This window comes from Scyliorhinus canicula, chromosome 3 (assembly GCF_902713615.1).
Source record: "Scyliorhinus canicula chromosome 3, sScyCan1.1, whole genome shotgun sequence".
Lineage (NCBI taxonomy): Eukaryota > Metazoa > Chordata > Chondrichthyes > Carcharhiniformes > Scyliorhinidae > Scyliorhinus > Scyliorhinus canicula.
In genome coordinates this window covers 159,134,010-159,160,996 of record NC_052148.1, presented here as the reverse complement: position 1 = coordinate 159,160,996, position 26,987 = coordinate 159,134,010, and the positions used below count along the sequence as shown (strand labels likewise).

General features: G+C 48.5%; 1 protein-coding gene across 17 annotated transcripts in view; it reads right to left on the bottom strand.

Moving 5' to 3' along the window:
* The window catches only part of LOC119963057 (prominin-1-A-like), a 308,012-nt gene that overhangs the window by 252,024 nt on the left and 29,001 nt on the right, over positions 1 to 26,987 (bottom strand). For all 17 annotated transcript variants that reach the window (XM_038791582.1, XM_038791585.1, XM_038791593.1 and 14 more), the window contains exon 2: positions 19,318 to 19,991. In XM_038791582.1, the coding sequence (XP_038647510.1) occupies positions 19,318 to 19,540 (223 nt within the window). In that variant the 5' untranslated portion in view covers positions 19,541 to 19,991. The remainder of the gene's footprint in view (positions 1 to 19,317; positions 19,992 to 26,987) is intronic.

Below are 26,987 nucleotides of genomic sequence, written 5' to 3'. Positions count from 1 at the left end.
CTGGTGTGGAAGTGGATTTCATTTATCGTCTTGTTATAACCTTGTTGTCTGTATGTAATATTAAGGGTCTGAAATATATCTGTGATCCTCAAGTAAAAATATGTTAAAGGGTTGAGGGAATGAAATGAGAGCAGAACTCTGTATCTGTTAATACAGAGACAGCAAAGATGAGTGTGTAAAACCTTGTCGACTGAGATAAGGGACATTGGAATGTGAAAGAGCTGACTCAGGAGCATGAGAGGGAAGGAGATAAGGAAGTTGGGACATTGGAATGTGAAAGAGCTGACTCAGGAGCATGAGTGGGAAGGAGATAAGGAAGGTGGACCTGAGGGACAGATAAGATAAGAAAAACCGTTAGCAGCAGCAGTTGCGACATAGTCACCACCCTATCTTAGGATAATAATTCCATATAAGTACATGTTCTGGATCCTTGCCAAATCATTGGTGTATCTAGGAATTTAAGGGGACCACCTCTAAGCTGTGATTGTATAAAGAGACAGTCCATACGTTGGGACTTTGGCACTTCTCGAAGGTGGTTCCCCAACTACTTAGAGATTTGTCCCGGCCATGAATAAACGAATATTCGTTACTGACGTGTTAGAGTGTTTTACTTCTGGACTGACGGACGGCTATGTGAAAGCGCAATTCACATTTGGTGGCAGCGGTGGGATCTCCAGAGGTGTCTGCGCTACCCAACCGGCGTAATCGACTGAGCTCGTTCAAAGTAGAGGACGAATTTGGCCCCCAACGTGAGTTTAAAAAAAATTTCCACCTTGGTATTCGCCTACTACTAGTTTGATCGTTGCTCAGCCTTGCCGTTGGTTTGTCGAGAAGCCTCTGCGAGATCCAGGTCAGTCCAGCGAACCCGTTTTAAGGAGGGTAAGTGGCCCCTGCAGTTATCGTCACTAGGGGCGGTCTGGGACTGCCGCCATGATTCTGGGCTGTGTGCTCCAGATTATTAGGTAATTCTCGGGCTGTGTTCTCTAGAAATTACAGGCGGGGTTCTCGGGACTGCTAGGAGACGATTCTGGGCTGTGTGCTCCAGACTATTAGGTAATTCTCGGGCAGTGTTCTCTAGGCTACTAGGAAACGAGAGTGGAATTAGAATTCCACCATGGGTAATACCATAGATACTTGTGATGACCCGGGCAGTGCGCTCCGGATTCTCTGTGAACAATACCCCAAACACTCAAAGCAACTCTGACAATTGTCGGGGGCCCTCCATAAAAACCTAGGCACGGATAAATGGCCTCTGGGGGGGACCTAAAGACTTGGGTCCTGTCCTAGAGGCCCAACAGGTGATCTGGAAAAACAATCGCGGTTCCACCGCAAAGAAATTAATTGCTTTATGGAGGGAATACTGTCAGTTATTGAAAGATGCATCTACACTGGCTAGCTGGCAGGCTAATGCCTCGAAATTGGGCATTGGCCTCACCGAAGGGGGAATTGTTAAAACAGTAGAGGTCTTAAGAAAGGAATATAAAGAACGAAAGAATGCTACTCCTACCCCGGCGCCGGTCAGCAATGCGAAGCAAGGTTGGGAGGATGGGGACGATGGGGATGAGGAACATCTGTTCAATTGCGGGGGACGTCGGAAGCCTCCACAGCCACCGCCTCTACCACCCCTCCCTAATGCACCGATCCAATTTATTATACCCCTCCCAAGTCAGAATCCTCCACCTGATGCACCACCGCCGCCCCAACCAGCATATAAACCCCCGGCCATGAGTACAAGGTCGAGAACAAGGGGAGGAGGGGGACCATTCATGCAATTGGTCCAGTTAAAGGAACAAGTGGGAGAACAATTAGACAGTCTTTTCCAAAATCTGGATGAGGACGAGGATTTCCCTCCTCCTCTTCCACCAGCCCTCGACCATCTCTTACCCCCACCACGACAGATGCCAATGCGCCAGATGCCAAATCCTACCTATGACCCTGTTGCTCCCGTGGGAAACCCTAATGCTGAACGTACCATGAATATTTATGTCCCGTGGAAACCCAATGAGATTATGTCCATACTAGCTGGAATACCAAATCAAAAAGAGTCCCCTGCTGCCTTTGTTGACCAACTCCAATGTACAATTCGTGTATATGAGGCCGAAGCACGGGACTTATGGGCCTTGGCCCAGCAGGTCTTGCGCCCAGAAGAACACGTTCGCTTCTGCAATGTCTTACAACAGCAGAATCCTACTATTACCCTCCCTGTGTCTTTAGCGTCCCTTAACGTGCTCCACCAAGCGGACCGGCAACGCCAAGATGCAATTTTTGCTGCATTAAACACTACCCTTCAAAAGCCTGTGGATATTACCAAAATACTTGAGACCAAACCCCGCAAGGATGAGGAAGCTGACACCTTTTTAGAGCGTTTTAATGAGTCCTACCGTAACCAGGCCGGAGACACTAACTACCATGCTGGCAATAACAACCCACAGTATTGTGCCATGCTCTTTAGCTGCTTGCCCACCTCCTTATCGGATGCGATCAAGACTAACAATATGGATTGGTCCGATAATAGTCCCACCCAAATGGCACGAGCTGTGAGGTACTACTGGAAAAACGGCTCACCTGAGGGTCCGTCTAAAGCAACCCCTAAAATTAAGACTGAGTATGTCCTTAGAAAAGACATCCAGGAGGTACCAATACCCTCTCGGGCGCCTGATAACACAGGCCACCAGACGGAACCCCAATTCTGCGCCCCTGGTTGGGTGACCCCACAAGGTAAAGGATACACCTCCCATCCAAACGGGCCCCATGCACCGCTCTATGGCCCTCCGTATGCCCCTCCGGGAGCAGCGTCGGCCTATGCACCGCCCCCACCATATTCTTATGCCACACCCTACCAACACCCCTCCCATCCCCCACCACCCTATTGTCCACCGATGCCGCCCCAATCAGCACCTACCCCCACACAACCACCACAACATGCAAGGCTCTGTTATAGTTGTGGTCAGCCAGGACATTACGCTCGTAACTGTTACTCAAACCCTAATCGCGGCAGAGGGGGTCGTGGAGGTGGAGGACGGGGCAGAGGAGCGCCCGCAGTGGCTGCTCCAGTCACTACTCCGTTCACTCAAAATAACCCCTTCCAACAATACTGATTGTCGATGTTGCCTTCTCGTTTAACCTCCCCTGACTCTGAGCCTGTTCTCTCTTTAACCATTTATGGTCACTCCTATCCGTTTCTCATAGACACGGGGGCTACCATGTCTTCCGTACAGTCTCACCTCAACCTTCCCCTCTCATCAGAAACCCAACGACTATCTGGTTTCCAGGGACAGGTAGCTAGTTACCCCATTTCTTTCCCTGTGCCCGTTTCCTTCCACGGCTACACCCTCCAGCACCGATTTATTGTTACAACCGGACTAGATTGTAATCTACTGGCCCGAGACCTTCTCTGTGCCTTTGGAATACATCTTGAATGTGGGGATAACGGGATCACTGTCCATTCGCCCAGCATACCACGCCAGTTAATCACTCATGTGCACCCGCAATGGTGGGCACTTCATTTGATGCCTGAGCGGTTGTTCCACGTCACGCTGGCCTACGATTCGACCGGAGCCGACGAGGGCCTGGTCGACTCTTACAGCCCTCATCTTGAACAAGAATTCTCAGTCACCCTTTTTGCTTCTGTGAGCGGGCCCCAAGGGACTGCGGATGCGGCACAAGTGCCTACCTGGCTATGGCGCCAAGATGGGTACACCGCCCCGCACGTCACCCGCCATGTCCATTACCCCCACCATGCTAAGGATCTAGGGCCAATGGTCCGACAGGCATTGAACCAGTCTGACCCCTCTCTTCTGGAACCCCAACTCCTCCCTGGCGGTCTTACCATTACATACATGTCACAACCAGCTACATCCCAGTCCATTCTTCTACACCATCGCGCCCAGACCGATGCGACTGTATCTCCCCACGTATGGGCTGCGGATAAGTTTGATGTTGGTCTCGTCCCTACCCAGCTTATCACTATTCCTCTCCTCCCCGATGTTCAACTCCCCTCGATCCGACAATATCCCATTAAGGCTCAAGCTCGCCACTCCATCGATGCATTCATAGCTAAACTTCTCGACCAGGACATCCTGGTTCCTTGTCAGTCTCCGTGCAATACCCCCATCCTAGCGGTGCCCAAACCTGGGAAACCGGATCAGTACCGCCTCGTCCAGGATTTACGTGCTATCAATTCTATTGTTCAGCCTCTCCACGCCCTTGTTCCTAACCCTGCGCATATCCTAGCCCAGGTTCCTGCAGATGCACTATTCTTCTCCCTTGTAGACCTCCAACATGCCTTTTTCGCTCTACCACTCGATCAATCATGCCAATATCTTTTTGCATTCACTTATAATGGCCAACAGTATACTTGGATACGTTTGCCTCAAGGTTTTATTCACTCTCCCACTCTTTTCTCCCGCTGTCTCCAACACCAACTACAATCCCTCTCCTTCTCCCAAGGCTCCACTCTTGTTCAGTACGTCGACGATCTCTTGATCGCTAACCCTACTGAGGAGGGATGTCGGGCCGATACTCAACTTTTACTCAATTTTCTGGCCTCCCTTGGTTACATTGTCTCTCCCTCGAAAGTTATGATTGCTCAACCTACTGTTAAGTTCCTTGGTGTTAGGATATCTGCCACCTCCCGTTCCTTAGATCCAGACCGGATCCGCCCTATCTGCGATTTCCCACCCCCAACGACTGCCAAGCAGCTCCGTCAGTGGCTGGGCATGGTCAATTATTGCCGTCAGTGGATCCCGAATATTACTTTGGATTCCCGCCTCCTTACCCCTTACACTAATGAACCCGATACTTTTTCCCTTTCCCCGGAAGCCGCACTGGCCTTTAACCGTCTCAAGACGGCCCTCCTCCAGGCCCCTGCCCTTGGTCGACCCTTATACGATCGCCCTTTTCAGCTCTATTGCACAGTCCTTGCCGACTGCGCCACCGCTGTCCTGACCCAACGCCACGGCGACCGCTGTCGCCCGGTCGCATACTACTCCTCTAAACTCGATCCGGTAGCCCTTGGCTATCCTATCTGTACCCAAATTCTTGCAGCTATCTACAACAGCCTGCAATCGGCTGCTAATATTACCCTCCAACAAGATATCACTGTCTATAGTTCCCATTCTGTTACAGCTCTTTTGGGACAGCTACAAACCCAACATCTCACGATGGCTCGTCAGAATAAATATGAGATTGCTCTCCTTAATAACCCGAAAGTCCAGTTTGCCCACTGCACCACTATCAATCCTGCTAACATTTTGACGTATCCTCCCACGGACATGCTCGACCCAACTCATGACTGCCTACAACTGTTGCGGGAGGTCTCCTCGGTCCGAGACGACCTCTCCGACATACCCATCCCGGGTTCAGATTGTTCCTTTTTCACTGATGGTAGTTCTTCCATCGGTGAAAGGGGGGATAGACAATCTGGCTATGCAATCATCGATCAAAACGGTGACGTAGTGGAAGCAGCAGCATTTGAAGTTCCCTTTTCTGCCCAACAAGCAGAATTGTTTGCATTAATACGAGCATGCATATTGGCGAAGGGAAGGAAGGTTAATATTTATACAGATTCCCGATACGCCTTCGGGGTAGTACATGATTTCGGGCAATTATGGAAAAACAGAGGATTTCTAACCTCTGCTGGTACACCCATCTCACACCAGCAGTTAGTAACCCAGTTATTGCAGGCCCTTATGCTCCCAGACAAGATAGCGGTGATAAAATGCGCAGCCCACACAAAAGGAACGGGACTGGTGGAAACGGGCAACAGGCAAGCAGACGAGAAGGCAAAAGAAATTTCTAAATCTGGCAAAATAATGGTGCCTAGAATGATGAGGCAGACTAAAACCCCCTCGGGAAAGTCCCCCTCTGAAAAACCAATGCCAACCATTGCTGACATAATCCAAATGCAGGAGGACGCTCCTGCAACTGCTGTAAATATGTGGAAGAACTTAGGATGTATATATGATAACGAAAATAAGCTGTGGGTCACCCCGGTAGGACAAACATGTATGCCCGATGCATTGGCAGCCTGGGTGACCGAATGTGTACACTTTACAACTCACTGTGGCGCTCGTGCCACAGGGGACATATTGTTAAACAGCTGGTGGCACCCACGACTGCAAGAGATGGCCCAACAAATTAGCAGTCGGTGCCTAATCTGTCAACAGCACAACCCCGGTAAGGCCGTCCCCTGTGATTCTGGCACAACCCCCTTACCTGAGGGTCCATTTGAGACCCTACAAATGGATTACATTGAGTTGGAAAGATGTCAATGCTATAAATATGTGTTAGTCATTGTGGATACTTTTAGCAAATGGATCGAGGCCTACCCGACTACGGATAACAAGGCCTCGACAGTAGTTAAGGTGTTGATGCGAGAAATTGTTCCGCGATTTGGAATCCCAGCCCGGCTGAGCTCTGACAATGGTCCCCGCTTCATAGGTCAAATCAATAAGGAATTCTGTGCTCTGCTAGGAATAAAGCAACAGTTTCATTGTGCCTACAGACCACAAGCCGCTGGAGTGGTGGAAAGGGCTAATCAGACTCTAAAGACTAAACTCGCTAAACTACAAGCAGACACTGGGGCCACTTGGCTCAAACTCCTGTCTTTAGCACTCTTCCAACTACGTGCCACTCCCGCAGGAAAAACTCGCCTAAGCCCAGCGGAAATACTATATGGAAGACCCTTTCGAACTCCCTGGGACAGCAGTGTTCCACGGAATGTTCAATTTCATTACATGACTACCGAGATGGCTAATTATATATTAGCACTAACTAGAATTTTGAAAGGATTACATTCCCGGGTCCGTGCCACCCAGGAAGAGATCCCGTCCATTACCCATGACATCTCTATCAACCCTGGGGATTATGTCCTAATCCGAAATTGGACACGTAAAGGTTTGGAACCTCGATGGGATGGTCCCCTACAGGTTCTACTCACTACCCCCACTGCAGTAAAAGTGGAGGGGCGAAACGCATGGGTACATATGCACCATTGTAAGTTAATTAAGTATCCATGATGTTTTAAACTTTTCCTTTAAGTCTTAGGGACACGGACACCAGGATGAAGTTCCTCCTCGTCGCCACAGTACTCGTTACCCTACTCTCCTTCACTGCATCCAGAGGGGGGGGGGAGATATCTACCTGGGGGCCGACGTCTACCTCTGTGCCGAGAAGAGACCTCACGATATGGAACGACGCCAGATCTCTGATGGATCACCACTCCTGGCCGCACCTGTACGACCATCGACGACCAGCAGCCTCGATTCCTGACTATGCAAATGTCTCTGATCTACGATCGCCACGCTTGCCGGTGGAACTACCGGTGCACCAAGAAAATCAGGCTGCAAGGTCCTGACCAAAGGACTATTCTCACCCACCCGCCTTCCAGGAGGAAGCGGGCAACGCACCATGTAACTGCAAATTCATTTTTGTTTATGTCTTATGTTTATGCTAAGAAAGTGAATGTCTCCTCTTGTTGGGTATGTACACATGTCCCCACCCATGCCCATGTTCCCTTGGTGCCTGTTCCTTTTTCATTAGAGCAGACGGCTGAATGGGTTATATTCCAGAACAGGACAGCATCTAATCACTTTGCCTTACCAACCAGGTTCTCCAAGTCCTCCTCTGTTAACCACAGGAAAGCAGCCCAGGACTGGCAAAGCGCCGGTTACCAGTTACGTGCTTTTACTGGTTGGCGACAGCCACCCTACTCAGATCACACCCCCCCGTTCTTTCATATTCAGAACCCCCAGACCGGATCAGTCTGCTTACTCCGGGAAGTAAAAACCCCCGGAACCCACGTGTTAGGATCTAGTTCATGTAACTACACTCTTGTTTTTTCCAATTGGAAAGGCTTCGCCCTCATTAATAACATTGCTAACCATACAGTGGGTCCTGACTGGACTCAAATATGGACCTCCTCGATGGTAACTAGCCTCACATCCTATAATGGCACCTACTTTATTTGTGGCCGTAAGGCCTACCCCTGGCTCCCCACTAATTGGGCAGGGTCTTGCTACCTGGGTTTCGTTGTTCCGGGCATTACGCACTATCCACAACTCGGACATCATCCCCTCCATCGGGCCCAGAGGTCAATACCACCATGGGAGGTGGTGACTTCCCTCTTCTGGCCCCAGATAGGCGCCATCTGGTCCCTCAAGAAGTACGAGCTCCTCCGCGACATATTGGAACAGGTTGCAAACGACACCCCGGAGGGACTTAGTGAACTCAGTGCAGAGTTAGTAGCCATACGAACGGTAGCCCTACAGAATCGCATGGCCTTGGATTACTTACTGGCCAAGGAAGGGGGCACCTGTGCTGTCATAGGGACCGAATGCTGCACTTACATTCCTGACAGTTCAGAGAATATCACGCAGTTGGTGACCCATATCAGAGATGGAGTGCAGCGCCTGCGACCCACCAGTAATGATGACTGGTGGAACTGGATGTGGTCCAGTTCTTGGGCCACTTACCTGTTCCACGGGCTTGTTATCTTCGTTGCCCTCTGTTTGTTGCTCTGTATCATAGCTACCGGTGTGAAATGCCTGTGCAACCGCTTAGGTGCTGTTGCCTTACCACAAATGCTTCAGAAATCTGCCCCAGACGAAAAGGAAAAATTGGTTCAACCTGCCCCCGACCTACATGAGGAGATGGCGTCCCGCCAGAACCCAGTAGAGAAGGAATTCCTCCGCCTCGCTCACATTTCCACCTAACATATCTTGAGTGTTATATGATCATGGAATGATCAGAGGGGGGAATGTGGAAGTGGATTTCATTTATCGTCTTGTTATAACCTTGCTGTCTGTATGTAATATTAAGGGTCTGAAATATATCTGTGATCCTCAAGTAAAAATATGTTAAAGGGTTGAGGGAATGAAATGAGAGCAGAACTCTGTATCTGTTAATACAGAGACAGCAAAGATGAGTGTGTAAAACCTTGTCGACTGAGATAAGGGACATTGGAATGTGAAAGAGCTGACTCAGGAGCATGAGAGGGAAGGAGATAAGGAAGTTGGGACATTGGAATGTGAAAGAGCTGACTCAGGAGCATGAGTGGGAAGGAGATAAGGAAGGTGGACCTGAGGGACAGATAAGATAAGAAAAACCGTTAGCAGCAGCAGTTGCGACATAGTCACCACCCTATCTTAGGATAATAATTCCATATAAGTACATGTTCTGGATCCTTGCCAAATCATTGGTGTATCTAGGAATTTAAGGGGACCACCTCTAAGCTGTGAATGTATAAAGGGACAGTCCGTACTCTGGGACTTTGGCACTTCTCGAAGGTGGTTCCCCGACTACTTAGAGATTTGTCCCGGCCGTGAATAAACGAATATTCATTACTAACGTGTTCGAGTGTTTTACTTCTGGACTGACGGACGGCTATGTTAAAGCGCAATTCACACTGGCTGCTCCCTATCATCTCCCAACAGCTCTGGGTAACTGCTCTGCAAGCTCAGCATCAGGCTGGGACCCAGCTGGGTCCTGCGGCCCAGCAGACCTCCGACTGCTGTCTCACCTGGGGATTACTGCCTGCACCAGCAGCAGTGTGGTGCTCACCAAATTGTGCCCCAAAGCCTGTCCACTACCATGTCCCACTGAGGTGTGTGTATCGGCACTGGTCGAGGGTGGGGTTGACAGCTATGCCACGACTACGATGATTGCATCCTCTGAGCTCTCCTCCAAGGTGGTCTCGTGGGAGGCTGGAGAGGATGCGTCGGCGGCTGGAGGACCTGCGGGAGAATGGACATGTGGTCAGTGGGAGGCATGGGTCAGTCAGTAAGGCAATAATAACTCACGTTTGACAGATCCTCTGGATAGAGCCTGGTGGCTCCTCACCTCTGCAGTATCCGCCAGCCACTGTGTGGGTGACTAATCCATCCTTGGCCACCCCAGTCACCTCTCGGGCCCACGGCTTGAAAGACATCAGGATTCTTCCGTCTAGCAGCTATCCGCCAGTCTGGGCTCTCTCCCGACGATTATGGGAGAGATTTTCCTGGTGAGACACAGAGGGGGCATCATTAGCCACACGCTTGGTTCACAGTTGTGGGAAGGAGGGTGTGAGAGGGGGGTGGGGGGGGGGGGGGGAGTGGAGGGAGGGTTAGGTGATGGGAGGCGTTGGTGTGTACTCCCCGTGCTATCCGGTGTAGGTCAGTGACCTTTTTTTCGGCACTGGAGTCCAGTCCTCCTGGTCACACTCCCCGAGCTCAAAGCTGCCACCACCTCATCCCAGGCAACACTGACTGGCCTATGGCTCACCCTCCAGCACCCTTGGGTGAACAGGACATCCCTCCTGGCTTCCACTGCATCTAGGAGCCTCCCCAGGTCAGCGTACCTGAATCTTGGGGCCAGTCTCCTCGGCACCATTGTTGTGAGCTGGCTGGGGTTGGCAGAGCAAGTGCAGCTTAAGTGTTGCTCGAACTGGTAGCGGGGGGCTGGTGAAGCAGTCCCGGCGAATAAGCTGGTGAGCCTTAATTTTCTGCAAGAAGCCCATGAGGCCCATTGCCGAGCACCAGGAAGTTTGTGGCAATTCCCGCTCGCTACCACACTTAGAACTTTTTCCGGAAAATCACGTCCCATATGGAATAGAACAGAATTCCTACAGTGCAGGAAGTGGCCATTTGGCCCATCGAGTCTGAAAGAGCACTCCATCTAGTCCACTCCCCTACCGTATGCCCTCAACCCCTTATACCCACCTACCCTCCACATCCCTGGACACTAAGGGACAATTTAGCACGGCCAATCCACCGAACCGGAACTTCTATGGACTGTGGGAGAACCCCAGGAGGAAACCTAAGCACGGGGAGAAAGTGCAAACTCCACACAGTGACCCAAGGCCGAAATTGAACCCGGGTCCCTGGCAGTGTGAGGCAATGGTGCTAACCACTGTACCACCGTGCCACCCACTATGTTTTTCAGAAGCATTTAATTATTAAATGCCGAATCTCTGAGACGAATAGGTCATATTTGACACAAAATCCCAGCATTTCATATGGATTTAGCATACCTTCCTTGCTTTTGTGTTCTCTGCCTCAGAATTAAAGCATGGGGGGGGTTCTCCCATCTGAAGACAGAGTGTCGATGCCGTCGTAAAAACTGGAGAGTTTAACAAAGGCATAATTGGACCGCTATGTGTAGCGATCCTCTGCCCTACAGGGTGCCTGCACGGCACTGGAGCAACCGACACTGCTCCAGCTGCCAATACCGGCATCAAATGAGTGCCGCGAGTCTGCGCATCTGTGCTGAGACCAGCACGGATGCGCAGTAGGTCCCTCTCCACGTCTGCCCCAACGCAACATGGCATAGGGCTACAGGGGCCGTCGTGGAGCAAAAGAGGCCCCCACCACGAGAGGCTGGTCTGTCGATCAGTGGGCCCTGATCACGGGCCAGGCCACGGTGGAGGCCCCCCACACGGGGTCAGACCCCCCCTCCCTCACCAGGCTGCCCCAGACAGGATGGATAGCAAGGTTCCGCCAGGTAAGACCAGATGTGAACGGCGCCGGCGGGCCTCAGGCTTTTTTGGGCGGCCACTCTGCCCATTATGAGCGGAGAATCACCGGAGGGGGCCCACTCTGCCGGCGCTGCGCCAGTGCCAAAGGCACAGATTCTCCGGTCACCGAAGAATCAACAGGCCAGCGTCGGGGCGGCATCGCGCAAATCGCGCCCAGCCCGGCAATTCTGCGACCCAGCGCGGGCTGAGAGAATCCCGCCCAGGATTCCTGTATGACTTTATAAACAAAGTCTCATCACTTATCTGCTTGTTTAAATGCCTGTATCAAAATGAAATCCATGTCTGCTGTGTATTCATGTTGTTCCTAGTTGGAACAGGGTCACTTTAAGAGATTGATCACGTCACGTACTGATGACATCATTGGCAGTCACCACTAGCAGCCTATGTGATAACACCTTCCCAATAAAGCTTTTGTTTGTTTTGTGCGTTTGTGATGTTTTAAAAAAGCTTGCAGACCAGAAAGAAAACTGGCGATAAGGTGATTGAATCCACACTGCAACAACTCTGAAATCCGGTGAGTAAGAAAGAAATCATCGGTCCACTCTGCAGCCATCCAAAAAAGGTTCAAGACGATAAAAATATCACCATACCAAAAGCTGGCACAGAGGGGTGTCGAATAAAAGCAGAAACCATCGAAGAAACCGAAGTTTAAACAGAGTTCAGAAGAAAGAGAATCAAAAAAAGAAGCTACCACATGCTCTGCTCGGAACATTCTGGAACAGTGCTCAAATGCTCCTTCTACTGTAAGTAGCAAGTAAAGTAACAATTATTTGAGGGCAAGGGGAGTTTTGCAACATTACTTGCAAAACTCCGAAAGGAGCAAGCTGAGCTTAGGGTTACCTTGTTTTGAAAAAAAGAGATGAAGTAGTGCTAAGAAAAATGCCATTATCCATTTGTGCTTACTGGAGCCTCCGTGCCTTCCCATAGGAAAATGGCAGGAGTTTTTGGCATCATGGGACCATATGATGAAAGTGCAGAGCTCTTACACTAAAAGATTCAAATACTTTGTCCAAGCAAACAAAATTCTGGCAGACATAGTAGCCCTGACCTTCCTGAGCATGATAGGATGGGGATGGGAAAACTTTCAACCTCCTGCGAAATCTGCCCAAGCTTGAAAACATATGATGAGATGGTGGAGATATTACGGCTGCTTCTGACCTAAACTTTTGATCATTGGCAAGAGGTTCAGGTTTGATAAACCAACAAGATAATGAATCAATCACACAATTCACTGCTAGTTCGAAGAAATTAGCTGAATATTGTGAATTTGGAGATGTCTTGAATGACACCGTTAGAGACAGACTTGTGTTCGGGTTAAGAAGCAAAGCTATCCAGAAAAAGCTGTTCATGCCAACTCATATCAAAAGAAGGATTTAGAAGTCCCGATCTCTGTGGAATTAGCAGCTAAGGAAACACAACAATTAAGCTCAAGCACTAAAATGTTGGCTAAGACCCAAACACCGACATTGGCAATTTCAAACCTATGTGCAAAAACTGGGCACACAGCAATCGATTGCTGGAATAAAGATGCAAAGTGCAAGAATTGTGATAAAAAAGGGACATATCAAACATGCGTGTTGGAGAAAGACACGAGTTATAAAAAGTAAGAACCAAATACTTCAAATTAAAAACTGAACAGAGGGAAAAGTATCCGCAGGCTACAAAAAGGGTGTGAAAAAGGACCAGAGTCACAGTCAGATGACAAATTGCCTGTCTTTGAATGCAGTGGTCACTGCGGGTGCAACAAACCACTACTGGATGGACAACTGGTAAAAATGGAGGTGGACACCGCTGCAGCCATTTTGTTGGTCCCAGAAACTGTTAATCAAGAAAATCTATGACATATTGCCTTGAAACCCTCAAAGATAGTATTCAAAACATAACCAAAGAAGTAGTGACATTGAGGAGACGTACTGATGTAAACATGCAACTAAACAGACAGACCGCAGACTTGTCCCTGCACGTCGTTAAAAGGTAACTTTTCAATCCTAATTGGAGAACCTGGCTGGAGAGAATCAAGCTAAATTGGGCCGAGGGGAATCATATGTCAGAGTTGAACGAGGCCCAACCAAATGCCTAAAGGAACAGAAAATAGCAGCTGCTGAGAACTCTAAAAGCAGCTGTCGCCAAGGCTCAGGAGCAGTGCTGTAACCAAGATGACAAAGGCTCAGCATACTGTAAAAAATGTGGTCCAGAATTGAGAAACAAAGGATGAAGAGTTTACGGAAGATGCACGTGAATGCTTTGACAAAAATGAAGGTCAAAAGTATAATTCGATAAGGATGATCAGCGTGCATTTATGTGCTCCCTTTGTAAATTACTTGCAGAGGAAGAAGAAATTGAGGCACATCTCGAAATGCCCGACCACAAGAAGAAAGTAGATGGCCGATGTTTGCCGGCAACCACACAGGAATCGGCATCCTCCGAAACATCTAACTTATTGTTAAAATTATAATGCCCTCTGATGTAAAGGGGGAGGAAAATGTTGTGTATTCATGTTTGTTCCTACTTGGAACAGGGTTACTTTAAGCGTTCGATCACATGACATAATGACAATGATGATGTCATTGGCAGTTTGGGCAGGCTAGCAGCCTGTGTGTCAATAGCACCCTAATAAAGCTCTTGTTTGTTTGTGCCTTGGTTGTCTGCAAGCCGATTCTTTAAAAATACCACCATGTCCAACAGAGAAAAAGTAGTATCAACATATTTGCTACTCTTGTTTATTTATGTGTATTCAGTCTATCACGGTGTGTTTATCATGTTGTGTTTACATTGTTTGGTTCACAGTTTAGCAGTACATTGCACAAATACTTTTATGTATACAACGGTAAAACTGGAATATTGTTCCCTTCTGTTGCTTTGAAACAATGGTGCATGTTGCACAGCAGAATAATGAAGACGATACTTTGAATGAGAGTCTTTGCAGGTAATTAAGTCTTTACAGGTCCAGAAGGAGCAGGTTGAAGGTGGTGTAAATTGTCTCAAGCCAGGACATTTGGTAGGATTGGTAAAAGTACCCAGCCTTCAGAACAGCGACCACGACACCACACAACCCTGTCATGGCAATCTCTGCAAGACGTGCCAGATCATTGACATTGGTACCACCATTACACACGAGAACACCACCCACCAGGTACATGGTACATACTCATGCCACTCGGCCAATGTTGTCAACCTCATACATGGCAGGAAAGGATGTCCCGAAGCGTGGTACATTGGCGAGACCATGCAGAAGCTGCGACAACGAACATCGTGCAACAATTGCCAGGCAGGAATGTTCCCTTCCAGTCGGGGAACACTTTAGCAGTCAAGGGCATTCAGCCTCCGATCTTCGGGTAAGCGTTCTCCAAGGTGGCCTTCAAGACACGCGACAATGTAAAATCGCCAAGCAGAAACTCATAGCCAAATTCTGCACACGAGTACACCCTCAACCGGGACCTTGGATTCATGTCACATTACATTCACCACCCACCATCTGGCCTGGGCTTGCAAAATCCTACCAACTGTCCTGGCTTGAGAAAATCCACACCTCTTTAACCTACTCCATCTGGACCTGTAAAGACCTGCAAAGACTCGCATTCAAAGTATCGTCTTGCATTTTTGATTTTGTCCATATATATGTTTCTGGATAGGTTTCTTCATTCACCGGAGGAAGGAGCAGTGCTCCGAAAGCTAGTGATTAGAAACAAACCTGCTGGATTTTAACCTGGTGTTGTAAGGCTTCTTACTGTGTTCACCCCAGTCCAACGCCAGCATCACCACATCATGAATGAAGGAACTGTGTTGTTTGCTCTCAAATTAATCATCTCTGGGCTCTGAACACAGTCTCCATGCACAGACTGACTGTGGGCAACGTGTACAGCTGATCCCTTCTTTGCAATTGGAGAAAACACGGTGGCAGTGATCAGCACAATGCCAGGGACCCGGGTTCAATTCCAGCCTCGGGTGATTGTGTGCAGTTTTCGTGTGTTTCCTCCGGGTGCTCCAGTTTCCTCCCACAGTCCAAAGATGTGCAGGTTAGGTGGCTCTCTGCCCGATATCCAGGAAGCGTGCATGATGCATTTGTCCCAGCACACTGGACAGGACCCGACATCTTCGAGGCGCTCCCTCGTGTGAGAGGTTGGCTTTTGAGCGACAGGGGTTATCCGCTGCGGTCATGGCTGATGAATTCTGTTCAGAGGCCCCAGGCGATGCGGAGAACCACTACAGCGAGGCCTGTGCAGCAACCAAGGGAGTCATCGAATGGTGCATTGGCGTCCTGAAGGTATGGTTCAGGTGCCTGGACCACTCTAGTGGGGCCCTCCAGTATAGCCATAGGAGGGTCTCCCACATCGTGGCAGCATGCTGCGTCCACCACAACATCGTGCAGTAGAGGTGCGACATGCTGGAGGAGGAGGTTGAATGCCAGGCCTTGTCCGATGAGGATGATGCAGAGGAGTGTCAGGATAAAAGGGCATGGGCCTGGGCAGGCACAGGAGGCCTCATGATGCTTGCACCAGGGCCACCATGCACGGAACAACCTAATCGCCTGTCGGTTCGTCAACTAGGCGGCCTGGCCACCGGCAGTTCAGCCATTGCGTCCCACCCCCACGTAGCCACCCACCCGTACACCTGTCCCCCTTCCTGCACCCCCCCCCCCCCCCCCCCCCCACCCCCCCACCCACCTCACCCGGCACAGCCTCTACACCAGCCCAGCCTTCACACTCTTTGGATAGAGGACCAAGGCAGTTCAGAACTTTGGTGAACAGGTGTTTATTGGTGACAGTGCTATGTACAATGTATTTGCCCTAACGCTATGTGCTGCACCCATGCAAACTGGTGTCCATCTTTCTAATATTATGTGCACTAATGCTCCATCTAAGTGGATCCCCAGGTGGTGCATCAGATTCGGAGGTGGCCTGCTGCATATCCTGCCCTGTGCCCTGGATACCCTTTGGTGGCTGTCCTTTGGAGCGAGCCTTCCGGGTCACCATGTCACAGGTGGCATGGTGCCACCCTGTTCTGCGTGCTGCCCATCGGATGCGCCAGGGGCAGGTGTGGGTGATTCAGAGGGGCTGCGGTGTTCAAGCGCCTCTCGTGTGGGAGTCACCGGTAATGTTCCCATCACCTTCTTTCCCAGGGAGCCAGATGGCCCCCGGGCTACTCCTAAGGGTGAGGGCGCAGCCAGAGCAAGCTCCAAGAGCTCCGTCATCACCTGGCGCGGTCAGTCCTGGAGGCCCACTCTCGTCTTGAACAAGTGTCATAGGGACATCGTAACATCTCCGCCCAGGCCCGGTTGACATTGGCTAGTGGCAGTCTCCTTCCCACCACGGGGAAAGGACATCCCGCTTCTCCTCCACGGTATCCAGCAATATCCCAAGCTCTGTGTCCACTAACCTCAGGGCTACTCTCCAGGGTCCCATCTTCTTGGCTGGAATGTGTGTGGGGAGTGGAGTGTTTATCTGCAACTGGTCAGGCTCTCCAGTGTCATTCTCAACCCCAGAGAATCTCATGCTGGAATGCATTGGAATTGCACTAGTTCCACGTGGTTCGAGTGCTGGCCCATTAGCATGTCCTGAATGGCTCCAGCAGTCGAACCCCCTTCAGGACTATGGAACATGCCGCATTCGGTCCTGGTGCCAGCATTTAGTCTCTGAAATGGAGAATCCTGCCCAACATTTCCTCAGCTACCAACTCCACATCTCTCCCTGTCACCTATCGGAGATTGAACCAGGATATTTGCCTCCCTTTTTTTTTTAAATGGCACTAGCTGCCATAAAGCAGCTGAGTTTAAAGGTCTTATTGAGACTGACAGGCCAAAGAGAAGAAAGAGAAAAAGACAAGTCTCAAAGGTAAGTAGATGGAACTTGTTGGGGAGGAGGGTCTGTGCAGGGATCAATCCCTTAATGTTTTTCTCTTTGACCAAGCTTTGCCGGTCTGCTCTAAATCACCTTACTTCGCTCAGTGTCAAAATGTGCATTCCAACACTCATGTAAAGGAAAGTGGCAACACCAATGGAGGATCATTGATGTTTCACGCCGGGATCTATGCAAAACCCTCACCAATTCTGCGACCTGTGAAGGGCTAGCACCAGCACCGCGTGAAACACCCACAGAACGCATGTAAAATGGTTGGAAAATCACTGGGACCACCGGGAAAATCACTGCACATGCGCAGGGCTGATAAGCTGCAGTCGGGCTGACAAGCTGCAGCCGCACGTACACCTAAACCCCACCCACGCACCGATCGCACCAGAGAAAATGGTGGCGGTCGTGCACCTACATCCCACACACGCACCAATCACACTGGAAAAAATGGTGGTGGTCGTGCTGGACAGCGTACCCGCCCACACTGACCCCACAGCGCACCTCCTCGCCTCCCCCCACCACTCTACCAAGCCCTGGCAGAAGCCCTCGGCGAGCGGCACAGATCTCGGCCGAGCGTGGCAGCATTGGTCACTGTCCACACGCCCTCTCTCTCGCTCTCCACAGCCGGCACGCCAGGCTCTTGATCGCCGAGACTACACGTGCCCTGCATCAGGAACTCAGCCCATCGGGGGCGGAGCATCGCGGCTAATACGCATGTCGTGCATCCCATTGACGCCGATTTGGGGGTGGTGGGGGGGGCATCGCGACCCAGTGTCAAAATGGCACCTGCCCCAATTTCTGCATCCGGAGCCATTCTCTGCCCAATCACCATTCCCGATTTCGGCATCAGGCAACGGAGAATCCCGCCTATTGTTCATTTTCTAAATATTTGATTCAGCCTGTTAATTTTGTTACCTTCCTTGTACTTTACCATTCTTCAAATAATGTTAATACTGTAGAAACAAAATACAAGGCCCAGATAGTGAAAATGCAGATTTTCCCCAAGATACATAACCAATTCCCATATCACCAGTTCCCACAAGTAGATGCTTGCTTTGCATTGAACATATTGAAAAATTATAGCCATACATCATAAACAAAAACTAGTAACCTTCTTCTTGTGCCTCACTGTATTCTGTTGGAACCATGCAACTATTTTGGGCTTTCTTTAAGGTATAACATTTTGCACAATACTACGTAATCTCATTAGGATTGTGCATAGTATTGAATATATGCTGAAATGTTTACAATAAATGGTAGTTAAAGCTTAGTAAAGCACTCAGATGAGTATTCAGCTCTAAATCATTTGTCAGTTTCCTATTCTGGCTAAGACGTTCATTATAACCATAGCAACATATGGTAGAAGAGCTTATAGGATTTACTAACTATATTAGGTGACTCAGGCAGCCACACCACATCTCTGGATTTACCAATCAGGAGCAGAAGAAGCACTTCTATCCAATCATCTACTTATAATAAATGTGTAGACATGGCTGAAGGTACAGTACAAGAAAATAAATTTTTATTTACAGGATAGCTAATGAAGCATAGAAAGCAAATGATCTTTCGATTAAATCTTTCCAAATTAATTGCTGTAGTTATTTTTCCAGAACACCTTACTTAAAATCTATTCCATTATGAGAAATAAATAAATACAGGACATGGATGAACAAATTCATTGATTGAACTGAAATACCCTTCAACCATCTAGTGAATCGTGCAAAATATCACAATTTCATTTAAAAATATAGTTACTTAACACAGCAAGAACTATTGAAATTATAACAGTCCCAGATAAAGATATTTATATTAAGGCAATTGAGAACTTTTCACAATGCCTACTCTGAAGTAAAGCACAAATGAGAGGCAATACTACAACATTGATGAAGCTAGTAATTAGTGAAAGTGCAGACAAATCCGATGATAAAACTCCAACTGTTACTTGCTAATCATACTTACCGCGAGGAAAACGATTTGGTTGTACTACATGTAGAAATGTGCGTGCCATTTGAAATAAGAATCCTATAGTTCCAGGATCATAATTTATATTAGTCTCATACTCCACAGCAGGTACTGCCCCAAACCTCAATGTTTCAGTTTCTATTGGGTAGCTCCGTGGCTGGCTTTCACTTCCAGTCCTACTACAAAGCATTAATATAAGCATTGTTGCTGTAATAGCCATGACTGAAAGCACACAAGAACAAGAAACCTCAAATAAATATCTTATTTTCTGTGGTTGAGAGGTATAGAAAAAAAGTAGTCCAATACAACGCAAGAAATTTGAGAGTTACTTCAGCTTCTTTGTTTCTCTAACAGCGTCATTTCAAACAGCTTCCACTTTGATAGAACGCAGTTAAAAAATTAATGGAGATCTCAAAGTTCTTCATCCAGTATTCAGATTGCACTCCGATTTGAAATTCCAAACAAATTCATTCTCTGCAGAAACTGATTTAGTGCACTATGTCTGCCACAGAAGACGACAGCCGGAAAAGTGGTCGGAGATGCTGCTGTCTTAGCTCCTTGAACTAATGCTCTGCAGAAAGTCTCATCTGTAGTTACAGCGGTAGATCAACCCGCCCACTGGGGAGTATTAGCTGGTACAGGCACCAGCAGCATGTCTTAAAGACGGTTATCTGCAATAAAAAAATGCAGCAACTTAGACTGAAAATTACAATGGTTCATTAAGCTTGTAACAGAGTGTTCAATGTAGAAAATTAATTCTTAGGCAGAACTTTAATGATCTTTACATTTTTAATGAGCTGGTCGTTAACCACTAATCTTACCACAGAGAGCAAAATCGTAATGATTGAAAAAACAACAAACTCATAATAATGTAACAAAATAGTCCAAATATTCGAATTATAACTTATTTATTCACAAAAAATGCTGCATATTGAAGGTCATGTTTATCTCTTTCAATTAGTTGCCATAACCCTATTTAAATAGCTTAAATATGTACCAAATGTATTTTTCTTTGACAATATGTGTCCGAAAGAATCTCATTGTTGCAAACTAAACGCAGTGGACATTTTAAACTCTAACTTTTGTAATAAAGATACTATTTAAGCAAACCTATTTAAGCAAACCATCGAGAAATACAAAAAATTCTGCAACGCCATTTACCAGTATTAACAAGCTAAATATAAAATCTAAAAAGGATTATTCGTATATTTAGCTATTATTATGAATGCAGGGTGTATTCTGGTTTATTGAAATCATTTTTTTTTTCATTAAATAAATTTAGAGTACCCAATTCATTTTTCCAATTAAGGGGCAATTTAGTGTGGCCAATTCACCTACCCTGCACTTCTTGTGGGTTGTGGGGGTGGAAACACGGGGAGAATGTGCAAACTCCACACGGACAGTGACCCAGAGCCGGAATCGAACCTGGGACCTCGGCGCCATGAGGCTGCAGTGCTACCCACTGCACCACCGTGCTGCCCTGTTCTTGAAATCCTTATAAAGTCATCATAATATCAGTGTTGGACAATATGGCAGTCAATAGAAGACAGAAGATGCAAGATGGCAATTCGTTGTCCTGACCATTCGAGCATCATGATGCAGCATGCCAATCCCTCAAGGGCCGAAGAAAAAAAAAGAAAAGAGCATTTTTAAGCTATTCTCGCGCCTTGTTGGTGCATGACTCAAGAAAAGGTGTACAAATAAATACTCAAATTCTACACATCAATGTAATAGATAGCCATTAATCACAGCACGAGGTTTGGCGAAAGCCAACAGGTAACTTTCAGTTCATAGAATCCCGTCAGTGCAGGAGGAGGCCATTGAGTCTGCACCAACCCTCCATGAACAGCACCCTACCTAGGCTTGCTCTCCGCCCTATCCCGGTAACCCCACCTAACCTTTGGACACTAAGGGGCAAATTAGCACGCCAATCCATCTACCTTGCACATCTTTGGATTGCAGGAGGAAACTAGAGCACCCAGAACAAACCCACACAGACACAGGACGAACTTGCAAACTTCACACAGTCACCCAAGGTCGGAATCGAGCCTGGGTGCCTGCTGTTATGAGACAGTAGTGCTAACCACTGTGCCACCATGCCACCCTAAAAACCAAAATACTGCAGCTGCTGGAAATCTGAAATAACAACAGAAAATGCTGAGGTCTGACAGCATCTGTGGGGAGAGAAACAAAACCAAAAGCTTAGGTCGTAACCTTTCAGCAGAATTGCCTTGATAAATGTTGCCCAAAAGAAAGTGAAATTAAATGAGAAGTGAGCAAGAATTTGGGATAAGACTGCAATAAATGAAGTAAAAATATCAAATATATCAAATACAAGTGACTCAGTGAATAATACTAAGACAGCTGTGATGTAGCAGTCACAAAAATATGATAAGCCACCAACAATACAGGAGAAGGCAAAATAAGAATTCAGTGTTCAGGAAAGATAAACTAGGCAAGAAGTGAGGTGGACCAGTCGAGTGCGACAGTGGCATCTTGAAATAATGAAATAAATTTCAAAAAGGTACAGAAAGCAAATTCCAAAAAGATAGTTTGAACCATTCAGTGTGAATATAGGCATAGCAGTAGGACATTTAGGTCTTAATACCTGCTTTGCCATTCAATGAGATTGCGGCAGATAATCCAACTTGGCCTTTGCCCCATATGCCTTAACATCCTGGTTAACAGAAATCTATCAACTTCAGATTCAGAATTGACAATTAGCCTAGCGAGTTGCAGTAGAGTCCTAAATTCCTACCATTATTTGCACGTTTCCAAATTCACCTCCCTAAAATATCTAACTCTAATTTTAGGCTATGTCCCCTCATCCTAATTCTGTCATTCAGCGTAAATATTTATTTCCATCTACCCTACTAATTCCCCTTAATATCTTGAAATTTAGATCAAATCACCCCTTCACCCAAGAGGGCTCAATTCCTCCACTTCCCTATTCTTCTCAACATCCTTGCCATCTACTGTGTATTCCATTGCCTTATTTGTCCTAATCAAATGCATTCTCCAGATTTAATTCCATCTGCCATATTTCTGCCCATCTGAACAATCCATACCTTCCTGCAGCTCACAGCTTTCTTCCTCACCATCAATCCCAAAGTCAATTTTCATACCAACTAAAAACATCTTAATCATCTTAAGGGGCCTCACGGTAGCATGGTGGTTAGCATCAATGCTTCACAGCTCCAGGTTCCCAGGTTCGATTCCCGGCTGGGTCACTGTCTGTGTGGAGTCTGCACGTCCTCCCCGTGTGCGCGTGGGTTTCCTCCGGGTGCTCCGGTTTCCTCCCACAGTCCAAAGATGTGCGGGTTAGGTGGATTGGCCATGCTAAATTGCCCGTAGTGTAAGGTTAATGGGGGGATTGCTGGGTTACAGGTATACGGGTTACGTGGGTTTAAGTGGGGTGATCATTGTTCGGCACAACATCGAGGGCCGAAGGGCCTGTTCTGTGCTGTACTGTTCTATGTTCTATGTTCTATATCTACTACATTTATGTCTGAATCATTAATGCGTACACCACAGTCAAGATTCACAGTATTGAGCCCTGTATAACCCCACTGGGAACAGCCTTCCGGGCATAAAAACATCCATCCGAGCATAAAAACATCCATCCATAATCCATTGCTTCCCACCACTAAGCTAATTTTGGATCCAACTTGCCACCTTCCACCATAATTTTTAAATTTTCTCAGCAGTCTACTATGTGAGGCCTTGCTAAACTCAAGTTTACTACATCAAAAGGTATTACCCAAAATATCCTTGCCACCTACTCAATCTAGCCAGACACAACCTTCCTTTGACAAATCCATACTGCCACGCTTGATTAATTCTTTTCGAAGTAATGATTGAAACAATGTCTCAGAATGTTTCCAATAATCTTCCCACTACAAAAGTTTGACTGATGGGCCAATTATTCACTATATCCCTACCTCTCCTTTTATTAACAGTACAAGGTCAGCACATCTTCAGACCTCCAGCACCACATCTGAAAACAGAGGGGTTTGGAAAATGGTCAGAATTTGTTAGCCGGATCGGTCTGACGCCAAAAATCGCGTTCGGTCGGAGAATCTCCGTTTACGCCGAAATCAGGGGTGGCGCCGCTTTTGCGATGCTCAGCCTCCTCCAAAATGGTGTATAGCACACGCCGTCGGGATGGCCTCAGTGCGTCACCTGAGGTCCTCCCCCAATGGGCCGGGTTCCCGACGGTGTGGGTCACTCCTGCTATTTATTTTCAAAAACCCGTCGTGGCAGCTGCAGACCGAGTCTGGCACCACCACAGTCGGGAGGGGGCCGTTCCGCGGACAGGGGGGGGGGCTTTGGCGAGGGTGGTCCGGGAATGATGAGCCTGGTCGGGGGGGGGGGGGGGGGGGGGGGGGGGGAGTTTTTGGCAGGTCGGATCCGCATGCGGTCGGCACCATGTTGCACGGCACTGCCCCTGCAGGCTGCCACCGTGCGCATCCGCAGCCACGGACCCAGCAATTCTCCAGCCATATCCGCAGCTAAAGCTGGGGGCTTTACACTGCGTGCCTGCTAGCCCCCCACCATTCAGAGCATTGGTGCAGCTTTTGCGCCTTCTTTTTGGCCGTAAAATGCCACTGTTCCCACGCTGGCGTCAGCACTTAGTCTTCAAATCGGAGAATCCAGCCCGTTATTTTTATCCTTTTATCCATTTTCAAGGATGCTCAATACCTAAATATTTCCTTTCTCACTATGTTTATCCTATCCAACATTCCACATTCACCCTCCTCAAAAACCACAATATTTGCTCCATCCCTTCATTTGCGAAAACCAATGCAAAGTATTCATTAAGAACCGCCTTCTTCCAGTTACAGATACAAGGGCCAGGATTCTCCGTTTAAGAGACTATGGGCTGGATTTAACAGGAGAATTCGCGGGAGTTTTTACGACCCAAAAAAAAAAAATCGGCGCCGACCCCTCACTGATTCCGGGATCGGTGGGGGGCTAGCAGCGGCGCTGGGTGAAACTCCCAGCTCCTGCACCGAAATTGGCAGGAGAATAGCTGGGTCCCTGGCCGTGCATGTGCACGGCTGACGACCTGCAGCGGTCGCAATACAACATTGCACCATCCGTGCGCGGACCTGACCCGCTATCCATGATCCTACAGGCCATCCCCTGACCACACCCCACCAGTCCCCCCAGTACTCACGGAAGCGCCCCCCCCCCCCCGCGCGGCCAGGAGCATGGATCCCGGCCAAGTGTGGCAGCGCAGTCCGCATCCGCCACGAGTTCCCGACCGCGCATGTCCCACAGCATTGGGAACTCTGCCCACCGGGGGTGCAGCATTGTGGAAGGGCCTGCCGATGATGCACCCACAGCTTTGCAACGGCACATGACATGCGAGGCGATTATGACATTTCCGAGGGGTTGGAGCATGGCTGACTGGCCTCAAACCGGCACCGGCCCGGATTTGGACGATTACAATATTGGCGTTGGGAATGGAGAATCCTACGCTATGTTCTCCCACAGGAGCTAAATTGCATGTGACTCATGCTCCCAGTGGGAGCACGAATCCAGAAGCAAGTCACAATCCTTAGCTATGCAAATTTATGCATAGCGATGATCACGAGGGTTTCTCTTGAGAGGTCTGGCAGCTGGGCCCCCTCCTCCCACCGCAATGTAATTCAGCCCTCACCCCCAGGATTTGCTGGGTCACTCCAACCTCCCAGAGCATGAGGGTGATCCAACCCCACCCACCGATATACAACTCGATACCCGCATGAGAAAGACCCTCACCAAAGTGCCCCCCCCCCCAAGAGAGATCCCTTCATGAGAGAGACACCAACCAGAGACCCCCAATGAGGAAGAACCCCACGAAAGATCCCTCACCAGAGAGGCCCCCAATTAAAGGGATCCCCCAATTAGAGAGACCCCGCAATTATGGAGATCCCCATTTGAGTGATCCCCACCAGAGACCCTCCATAAGAGAGACCTTTGTCTTGAAGCCCCCGCATAAAAGAGACCCCTGCCTGAGTGACCCCTGGGTGACACCCCCACCCCCCAATAGAAGGACCCCTTCTGGGAGCCCTCCATAACTGTCTTTGATGTGTCCGGGAGCTGTCAATCATAGCTAGATGTTTATAAACATTGTGGTTTGTTTTGTAGCTGGGTTCTTCAAAGCCCAAAGTTATCACTGATGGCTCCTGCACCATATAAAAGACAGTGATATCTGCAGAGAAAAAAAAAGGACATGAGAGCACTTAACGGGTTAGTTTCACAGCTGGGCATTTCAAAGTCATTCAAGTCTGAAGAGAGATGAAGGAAACAATGCAGACAGCTGTTTGTGTGTGGAAACTATCAATCACAACCTTGTGAAAGCATTTCACAAAGATACGAGGGGGTTTAACCCAGCTGACTGATTTTATCGTTCCAGTAATTGACAGGCGTTGCTTCCTCTGCCTGAGCCAGCGGGTGTGTTGCCCAGGTGAGTTGTTTTTTATTTATTTTTAAATAATTTTTATTTAAATTTTTTACATAAAATATAACAAACAATAACAAGCAACAATAAAACAGCACAATAAGTATAACACCCCCAAGACCGTAGCAACGCATATATCGCAACCCCCCCCCCCACCCCCAGTAAACAACAAGAGAACTTAAACATAAATTTAAATTAAATAAACATAGTGCAGCACCTTGAATTGGATGAGCCTAAGCCGCGCACATGAGGAGGAAGAGTTAACCCTCTCCAGGACATCCGCCCATGTCCCATCCTCGATCTGTTCCCCCAGTTCCCCCTCCCACTTAGCCTTTAGCTCCTCTACTGACACCTCCTCCACCTCCTGCATTACCTTGCAGATATCAGATATCTTCCCATCCCCAACCCAAACCCCCGAAAGCACCCCGTCACTCACACCCCTCGCGGGAAGCAAAGGGAATCCCTCCACCTGCCACCTAGCAAACGCTTTTACCTGCAGGTACCTGAACATGTTCCCCGAGGGGAGCTCAAATTTCTCCTCCAACTCTCCCAGGCTCGCAAACCTCCCATCAATGAACAGGTCCCTCAGCTGTCTGATGCCCGCTCTGTGCCAACCCTGGAACACCCCATCAATGTTCCCCGGGATGAACCGATGGTTCCCCCTTAGCGGAGCCTCCATCGAGCCCCCAACTTCCCCCCTATGTCGCCTCCACTGCCCCCAAATCTTGAGGGTAGCCACCACCACCGGACTCGTGGTATACCTCGTAGGAGGGAGTGGCAAGCAACGGCTCCGTTACCAGGGCCCCCAGGCTTGTGCCTCCACAGGACGCCATCTCCAACCTTTTCCATGCTGCCCGCTCCCCCTCCATCACCCACTTGCGCACCATCGACACATTGGCCGCCCAATAATACCCCAAGAGATTGGGCAGCGCCAGCCCCCCACCATCTCTACCCTGCTCAAAGAAGACCCTCTTCACCCTCGGGGTCCCATGCGTCCAAACAAAGCTTGTGATGCTGCTAGTCACCCTCCTAAAAAAGGCCCTAGGGATAAAGATGGGCAAACACTGAAAAAGGAACAAGAACCTCAGGAGCACCATCATTTTGACGGACTGCACTCTACCCGCCAGCGATAGCGGCACCATGTCCCACCTTTTTAAATTCCTCCTCCATCTGCTCCACAAGCCTGGTAAAATTGAGCTTGTGGAGAGTCCCCCAATTC